General features: G+C 40.5%; 1 protein-coding gene across 2 annotated transcripts in view; it reads right to left on the bottom strand.

The window, feature by feature from the left end:
* Positions 1-9,742, bottom strand: part of ATP13A3 (ATPase 13A3) — a 58,598-nt gene extending 48,856 nt beyond the window's left edge. For both annotated transcript variants that reach the window (XM_035895265.1, XM_035895266.1), the window contains exons 1-2: positions 9,440-9,742; positions 8,995-9,048 (exon numbers count right to left, since the gene is read on the bottom strand). In XM_035895265.1, the coding sequence (XP_035751158.1) occupies positions 8,995-9,032 (38 nt within the window). In that variant the 5' untranslated portion in view covers positions 9,033-9,048; positions 9,440-9,742. The remainder of the gene's footprint in view (positions 1-8,994; positions 9,049-9,439) is intronic.
* Positions 9,743-9,796: the final 54 nt, after the last annotated feature.

The raw sequence follows: 9,796 nt of genomic DNA, 5'->3' as shown, positions 1-9,796 counted from the left end.
GGGCACAAACTGAAACATAAGAGGTTTCAGTTGAATGTGAGCAGGAAATTCTTTACTTTGAGGGTGACAGAGCACTGGATCAGGCTGCCCAGGGGGGTTCTGGAATCTCATTCTCTGGAAATATTCAAAGCCCGCCTGGACGAAGTCCTGTGTAACATGCTCTAGGAGAACCTGCTTTAGCAGGGGGGTTGGACTAGATGATCTCCTGAGGTCCCTTGCAACCCTTGCAATTCTGTGATGATGCCTTGCAAGATGAGAGATTTAAAACAAACATTTTAATGACTTTTCATAAGTCATCAAGGAATTAAACTTGCAATTATATAGGTACTAAATTCTTCATAACCAAGTCTCAGATCCCTGAAATATCTCTAGATGAGAAGTTTCCATCAGGGCTATCCCCAGATGCCATTTCTGATGAGCACAGGTCTTTCTGGATTTCTGGTTTACAGGATGAAGCTAACGCTTCTATTCCAGATGGTGCCGCAGCATCCAAATCCCTACACATCTTATACTTCAAACCTCACAATAAAGGGATCAAGGGCAGAGCACAGAATATATCTGAAAACACTTCAAACACAAAGTAAGCAATGGTTTTCTACCCTGCCTTTCTGCAGAAAGGAAGAAGGGGTGGACATTCACAGTTGACAAAAAAGTGACCACAGGGAAGCTCTGTCAAAGTTGACACCTCACCCTGAAGCTTCAATGGGATCGTAAGACTTAAGCATCAACAGAACCCCTTGTAGAGGCTCTGCAGTCCTCAAATTTGTATGTTCCTTACAAAAACTACAGCAGAGTAGCCTGATTCCAGATGCAGTAGGCTTTATCCAGGATACCTGGTATGATTAATACAGTTAGAAATCCACACATGCACTTTCTAAACAGACATTAACTTAACTCCCATCTTACCTACAGACATAACCACCTCACAGTGGCATTTTTAAAAATGCCTTCGTTTACCAAGGTGGAACAAATGAACTTAGGAAAGACTCAACTTCAACACTATCACAACTTACTGTATGAATATGCACTTTGGTTTCTCCTTGGCCACAGCACTCAGGAAAGGAAATTCACAAGCAACTACACTTCATCTGAATGAAAGCAAAACAATCAAAAAGGTTTTGAAAAAGACCGAAGCTCTGACATTACCTTATTTCTATGGAACATCAAGAAGGGAATTAGCCACAAGGTACTGTATTCTTACTATCTTTCAAGCTTATGTTACAGATTTCAAGTCGATGTTATAGGTTTCAAGCCCATTTTCATCACTGTATTTAATAGATACCCTACCACACTTTCAAAGTTAAGAATTATTAACTTAGCTAAAATCAAAATTAGCATCCAAGGAATGACGATGTTCCCTGATAGAGGAAAGCATGGATATAAAACACGCACTTCAGGAATCTAGCAAAGATAAGATGGGAAGATACAGTGAAACACCGAGCAGATGATTCACCACAAAATACTGCTCCGTGAAGTTAGCAAACATAACTCCCTAGGTATAGCTCAATGTCCACAATATCAAAAACTACAGTCTCCAAGGAAAATGAGGTGAACTACTTCAATTTAGCAATAAGTCAACAGAAAGCATTTTCTCAGAGTGCACACCAAAATATTCTCAATAAGCTGATACAGCTTATGTTGACAGTAGCTAATCAACCAGCACAATTACTGTCTGACCATAGTCTGTGTAAGTTCTCCTACCACATCCGTTAAAGTTACATATAACAAGTGTGACCTAACTTCAGCTGGATAGACAATTATGGCATTTAATATACTATTGCTTTCCCAGACATCTATGCCATCGGAGGGTAACAGCAAGCAGAAGAAACTGAGGCACTCCACGTTTGTTCCACATAAAAGATGCAGACTACACAAATTCAAAATACTTTTTACTGAAACCTGAGCAAAACACTCCTATGATCCATTCTACCAATGGAGTTATGTGGATCAGCAATCTCCAGCAGAGGCAGCGGCAATTTAACACACCAGAAAATCATTACTGAAATGACCAGAGGCTAAGAACTGGTGTTACAAATGCTCCTAGCATACGACTACGAGCTTGAAGCACAAAAATAATTCGTAACGCATGCTCAGAATGCAATTATGCCAACAGTCTTGCTACTGACAAAAAGCTGTCTCTCTGGAGAAAGGATGTTGCTAGATGAACGAAAGGGTGGGACAGGGAAGAGCACTATGAGGACACCTACATTTGCATGCTATAGAGTAAGGACTTTGTCAAGCTGACAAGATAAGTTATTTTTTATTGTGCTCTCACCCTGCAAAAGGCATACAACTTGTGTGGTGAAACGTTACCCGTGTTCCTAGATTTTTGCCTGTGTATTACTACAGTAGAGCTATTTCTGCTGGAAAAAATGTGGTGATAAGAAAATGCAATTTATATTTTAAACAAAAAACCAGAATTTGTAGATGAACTAATGAAACTTAGGAAGTCAGGAGCCTGAGTACACTTTCGACCAACAGAGACTGCACAACAGAAGTTTTCTAAGCGCTTCTGTTCACTCGGACACACTACATCTGCCTCTGCTCCAGACACATGCCCCTCACCATGGATTAATCTCACCCAAGCACTAGATAGCTGTCACAGCAGTACAATCGTACAGAATGACAAACAGGCAGAAGCTGCATTTCATCCATACACTGTGGGCATTTAAAGCCTGGCTGTCCAAACTGGAGTCAAAGCCATTAGTCCCTTTCACACCACAGGTCTTCAATAGTGCCAGTATTAAGGCTCAGTAGATTGCCTCCAGCAGTAAAGCATGGCTATGATACAGGAAAGTAATGTCAAGATCTTTTCTTGAAACACTACTTAACTTTTTTGTGGTCCTCATCAAATGGACCAACTGAAGGCAGGGTTAATCCACAGAATGCACTCTGCCAGACTGCACATTTGACAGCCCTTTTATGTTCCTGTTTGAATTACCAGTTGGTCTGAAGAGAACTTTTTGCTGGCTTGTCAGATCTGGAGTACTGCTATAGTGACAGGAGCACCAGTTTAGACAGCAGCACCCTCAGCCAAACGCTGCTCAAGCCAATGGAACAACCTTTTGAATTCACTGGGCTTTGGATCAAGCCTTCACAGCTTAGTGACAATGGCAGATATGTTAAGATTCCTCCACTCCTCCAATATAAAAACAGTTCTTCTGTTCGAGCAACACAGGTAAGAAAAATTATTGCTCTGCTCAGAGAAAAAGTTGTCTAGCAATTCAACAGTAATAGGACTTTTCAGAAAATCTATCTGTACCCAAAAGTTATACAGTTCCATACCTACTATTACAGGTTGAAGGTAAAGTCAGGCAGGTAACGCAACGTAACTGCCAACACATCATACAATCACCACGTTGGAGGCCAAACCTTACCTACGTCATTGAACTTTCAGCTCTACCACTGCATTAAATGTATCCTACAGCAGATAAACTCTTGCTATTGTTGACATTAAACACTGTGGCAGATCTAGAGGCCAGAGTTCACAAGGTAACTGTACTTTTCTTCATTGATTTGGAGACATGGTATGACAGCAAAATGCATAGGATTAATTTAAATAATTCCACACATTTCAGTTATCTTATAAGTGAATCCCTGAAATAGAAGGAATAGTTTGATCCTTTGTCATACAGTCTACTGAAGACAATCAAAAGCAATTATAAGAGTGCATGAAAATAATAATACATAAAATAGCGTGGATAGACTCGCAGTTGGACTTCCCACTTTGAAATCCATCTGTGTCCTTCAAAAAGATCTTCAAAGGTAGACCTTTCTAAGTACAGATCAGAAGCACTGGGATTACCGTCTGAGTCTAAAGTAGTAATCTGAAGCTATTAAAACTACTGAAATTATTGAAAATTCCTTGATGCTCTGCTACACTTAAGTTATACACACACTCACTCCTTGCCATCCTGTAGTACCTCCACCACAGAGGTTTAGAACATCCCAACAGCAGAAGAAAACTTGTTGCATTTGCAAGAGGCAGCATCCCAGAGAAGAGAGTGACATCCAGAAAAACCTATGTTTTCAAATCAATACAAGCACCACGATCTGGCCATTTGAACTTGTGCAAGGTCTAAACTCGCATATGACCAAGCAATGGACAAAAAGAATCCGGTGTATTTCCCTCTCCTTGGCCCAAACCTGACACAAACTAAACTAGAATCCTATAAAAAAAGAGATGAAAGTGACATCAATAGAATTTAGCCTATTCCCCAACCTAAACCAACTATACTCATCTTTTCCATCACATGGACTTGTTCTTAATGGCCACCAATAAAAGACCTCTTAAAGTACCATTTTTACTATGAGAAAGTTAAAAGCTTAATTGGTGTTTTCCTCGATGAAACTTAATCCCATTTCAACCTGCCCATCATGGTTACTGAAAATAGCATTTCCTTCTTACAAATTTTTTAAATACTTGAAATCTCTTACATGCCCCTTAACCTCCCCATCTCTTGCCAAAATAACTCTGATTTTCTTCCATCTTTATGAAGTTGTTTCCCCAAACGCCGACCATTTGCATTTCTCTCCTCTGAACTCTTTCCAAGTGGTCCAAACTCTTCTTAAATTTTGACACCCAAAACAGATGCTGTCTGCACACTGAGAGTTTACCAACAGCAAATAAAGCCAGTGGATTTAAACTGTACATCCCTCAGACAATACTCCCATTCAAACATCCCAGTAAGATATTTGCCTTTTCTACAAACAGCATGACACTGACTCATGTTCAACTTGTGATCCAGTACACCCCCAGGTCCTTTTTCTAGTACCTAACCAGTTATTCCTCACCCTGCATTTACACAGTTGATAATTCCTGCCTAAGTACAGTACTCTGCATTTATTCCTATTGAATTCCATCCTATTTTTCAGGTCATTTTCAACACTCATCATGTCCTCCAACACATAGTCCCTGAGAATTTAATAAGCACATTTAATCAGCCAGTTGACTGATGCCTCTATTAAAGGCAACCGTACACAGGACAGAACTCTTCAATGTAACCTCTTATTTCAACACTGAATCAATAATTACTGTTTTCTCAATAGGATTATCTACCCAGTTTTTCACGTTTCCTAGACTACTTTCCCCAGATCATGTCTCCATTTACTTATGAGGCCATTAAAATGTGGAAAATCCTATTAAATAAATAGATCAATCAGGAAACAAGACTGCTTCTGCCATAGGCATAAAACCTTCTGCTCTGCAGTAAAAAGGTATTAGACTTTGGACACAATTTGTTTTCCCACAAATCAGTTCATGCTGTTGTTATTCTCGTAGTTATCTTCCAAACACTGACAGAAAAAAATGAGAAAAAGTGAACTGTCAGATTTCAACTCCTCTTCCTCAGCTCTCTTCCATTATAACTCTCTGAAGACTCATCCTTTGCCACTGTTCTAGTACTTCTGAGTATGCCTAGATAGTATTTTTGCATTTTTTGAGCTGTTTTGAGAATCATACAGTGAGGCTTATCAGGGCCAGCTGACACAGGAATATCTAATGGAAGTACACCCCAGTGTAAAATACCACCTCGTCACAAGTATTACTAAGATTAAGCTCCTGCATGACACCGTGTTAGAGAAGACAAGCAAAGAGCACTTTAAATGTTCCCCACCTTCTGTAGATACACACTTTCTCCACTGAATCAGAGAGACATTTCCAACCTTCCTCCTGCTATTAACGTACCTCTACAGGAACCTTGCTAGCTTTTATGCCTCTTCCTAGTTGCAATTCCATTTGCACTTTGGCCTTTACAATATCTGCCTCTACTATTCTTTTATACATGGTTCTTCATAACCTGACTTACTTTCATGCTCTACATATATTTTTTCTTGCATCCGAAGTCAGTAAATGCTCATGTTGGTCTTACTACTTTCTCTATTTCTCAACAGGTTTTCCATTTTGCTGTCCTGTCTCCAAGCCTTTATAAGGATCATGAGCTCTGATTTCATAGCTATTTATCACCTTTCATTTTGACATCCTCTAGCTAGAATAAAATCTAAAGGAGTTGCCATTTTTGCTGCTGTATGTACCTTCTAAACTGAAAATGTCACCATGACATAACGGTGATAAAGGTCAGAAAAGAGAGAGAGTTAGGTATTTTGATTTTGAAGGATGGTCTTTTGGTCTTAAATACCACATAAAATCTCAATCCAACTAAAGTAGTAATGGACTTGCTACCATTTCCAGTACCTGGTCCTCTTCCAAAGAGCTGAATTAAGATGAATAATGTGATGCCACAATTCTAATAAACCAGAACCACAAAAAAGGGCTAAATTTTTTCAAAGGAAAAATATGGAATGAAGAAAAACCAAAAATACAGAATGAATGCAAAATGCAGCTAATTCTGGTAGGACTGGCAGGATTACGAACGCTATGATTGACACCGCACCACTTCAGGGCAAGCAGCTAGACTCCATGGCCACAGAGACCCCTTCCTAATCCCAACCCATGCACAGTGCTCCACGCATACGGTGATGAAGATACATATTTTAGAAAAGAAACAGCAATATACAGCACTTCAGATTTTTATGTAGACCACATCCATAACTCCTGAAGAGTAACTGTGAATCACCCATCCTTTTTTATTTGTCTGCCTTTCAGCTACCAAAGAGTAAAGTTTACAGACTTATTTCAATCAGGAATAAAGGTGTCAGACTTGAAGCTATGATAAAACTACAGTTTACTACAATCTGAACTTTTGTTCTCTGCTAAACAGATGATTTAACAAAGGAAGTAGGTTTTTTTATGAATGAAAACTATTTTTACCTCATTGTATAACAGTGAAAGGGAAACAGTTTAGCATTACTGTTATTTAAAATATTTTTTTTAAATCTCTAATTGGGAAATTGGGATTTTGAACTAGGATTTGTTTCATACGAATTGTCCCATGCTAAACATAACCAGATCCAAGCACTAAGGAGAATGTTGGGGTTTTTTTCACCACTTAAAGAACACAAAGCCTACTAATTTGCACAATGCTGTGCCTACAGACCCAAAGCAAGCTTGGCCACATTAGATGCCATGCTGCGGAGATGGGTAATCCCTGCCCAAAAAAGCATACACTTATATACACACTCAGTTCTCCAACGCAAGTCTTTAAGCCATTCAAAAGATGAGTCTGCACATACACTGCAGAAGCATACATTTTTATATTACACTGATAATGTTTGGGCACTGAGAAAATGAAATATAAGGAAGCCTTTTTTTCTAATTTCCAAAACTCAGAGTTTTAGAAGAATCAGCTAAAGGAATGAAAGCTCTCCCCTCCATGCCAGCTACCATCAGGTTCATACCAGACAGATATTTAATAAGGAAAGCGTTAGAACAGTCGTCCCAGGCGGGCTGTTAAAGATGCTTAAGCATATCACTCAACTCAGACATTTTTCACACAAGAAGTAATAATTCCTACAACAGACCTTGGACAAAGCTAAGTCAAAGTAATCCGCTGTTGGTATTTTACAGAAATAAAGCAAACGGTATTTGAAGGTTGCCAGAAAAAGGAACAAGGGTGGAATGGTTAAGATGCTTGATAGAAACCCGGCCTTTCCGTGTCAGCTCCCAGTTCTAGTACAATCTCCTCTATGACTCGGGCAACCCACTTGGACCTGGCTTTAACAATAAAAAGGTATTTTACTCCCACAGAATAAGTGGAATCTCCATACCACTGAAAAATCTATGTCTTGTTGACTGTTCTATACTCCACACAGAAGATAGCGAAGATACTACCCCCTCAAAGCAAATGAGAAAAATTAATCTGAGGGCTCCATGTCAATACAGACTTTTTTTTTTTTAAATGTCTTTTTAAAAATCATTTATTAGGACTACAGCAAAACAGCTTGTCTGATGCACCATGCCGGTCACATGGCACACTAGCAGAAAAGGACTGCATCACAAAAGTTTCTCAATCACGCTCAGACATGATGCAACTTCCCACCCTCCTAGGCAGTCCCCACACTCCCTTGCCAGGCACTGCACTCTGTCTGGCCAGGCAGCTATGACCTGCCATCCCTCCCTCTTCAGGTTAGGGATGAATTAGTGCCTGCCCGAGTCATCCAGCCCTCCATAGAGGAGAAAAGGATGAATGAAAAAGAAATACAGGAACAGACGCTCGATTCTAGAAGACAACTAACAAAAAAATTAAGGGGTGAGAGCATAACGAGCTCAAAGTCGCAAGAGCACTACTGGAAGACACCAAGTGGAGATCCTAGAGCACCACCGCTGCTCCTGGAGGTATTCAGGAAAGTGGCAGCTGCTGTCCAGCAGCTCCACTGCAGCCAGAGTCTACAGAATCGCTCAGTTCCCTTTTGCTGCCTTCTCTTCTTTGTGGCACGGACAGTCAGCTTTGGCCAAAACCAAAGCCAACAAGATCTCTGTTACCCATTTTCTGAAGTGCTTTAAGAGCTGAGTACTTTGGAGCACATCGGTTTTTCCTAGCTGACCTAGGCGCTCACACTGGTATGCTCTATGCTCCCAGAAGCCAGTGTTCTTCCTCACAGGTGACTACATCAACAATACACTACTTTTTTATTTCACCAAGCCGTCTTAATAATACACTTATTAGAAGCCAGCAGAGTTAAGTCAGTACCAATAAATTTCCAAGTCAATTATACAGTTCAAAGTTTACATAGTACATCTTCTTTAAACTTTGTAAAGTTGTATTCGCAACTAACCAACAAGAAAAAGACGTTTACAAAACTAGCAGTATGTGGTCCTTATTATCACCTTACATACAGAGACAAACACGGCCTTGGTGTACATGCAGTCAAGATCTACTGCTGTCACCAGTGACACTGCTACGTGGACACTAAGTTTATGAGGGCCTGACTTATACCATAGAGTATATTTAAACAATGCCAAAAAAAGCTGCTTCTCCAACGTAAATATTCTACAGGACACAAGAGTGTTGTACAAGTCAGGTTTACTTTAATAAAAGGTAAAAGTATCAACCCTTTCAGATACAATGGAACTGATGGCAGAAAAATATAGCTAACCTGTCTGAAGAGCCAGCACGTGGACAAATCTCAGACATACAACGGCTGAGTCGCCTACAAAAAAAAAAACAAACACACAGTCAGAGGAACAAATAGACTAAATGAAACTTAAGATTAATTGCCATAGCTAAGAAAATACCGCACAGTTCTAGCAAGTGCATACAGCAAAGAAACACATTAATGAACTCTAGAACTGGAACGAAATTCTCAGCAAGCTCAGATGAGGAGGAAGCAGTCAGGCGGTGTGGCCAGACAACTATCAGCACTCACTTAGAACAGTTTAGAGTTAGCCATCTCCCATTGCTGGAGGCTATGCTATCTCAGCTGAGGGAGACAACAGCGTCTTGATCGGCTCCAAAAGCATCCTCGAGCAAGCCATGAGCACTAGTGGTAGCTGCAAGCTTTTAGAGCCAATGCTGCAGATACTCAACTTCTCCCTCTTCACCTTAAGTATCAATGCAGTTTTTAAAACTGCCTCGCCAATTCCACTTCAATTCCCAGCATTTAATTCGCGTGGTAGTTGTTTATCCCAGAACAGGCCACCTCTTCAGCTTGAAGCAGAGGCTGTCGGAGGCGCTTGCGATCACCATCCCCACAGCCCAGCTGACAGAAAAGCACGCTGCAAGCTTTGTCAACAGCACTACAGCCCACTGACTCATCTGCTGAAAAAACGGCTGAGGCGCCTAGAACTCTCTTCTTATCCTTTGCTGGGATGGTTCCTCTTTGGTACGCGACCACTAACGCTTCCCGCCGACCCCGCCCCTCCAAAACCCGCCGGCCCGTGCCCCAGCAGCCAAGCGCT

The sequence above is a fragment of the Egretta garzetta genome, unplaced genomic scaffold, assembly GCF_000687185.1.
Source record: "Egretta garzetta isolate BGI_Z169 unplaced genomic scaffold, ASM68718v1 scaffold425, whole genome shotgun sequence".
Classification (NCBI taxonomy): domain Eukaryota; kingdom Metazoa; phylum Chordata; class Aves; order Pelecaniformes; family Ardeidae; genus Egretta; species Egretta garzetta.
The sequence above is the reverse complement of the archived record's forward strand: the minus strand, read 5'-3'. Positions and strand labels throughout refer to the sequence as shown.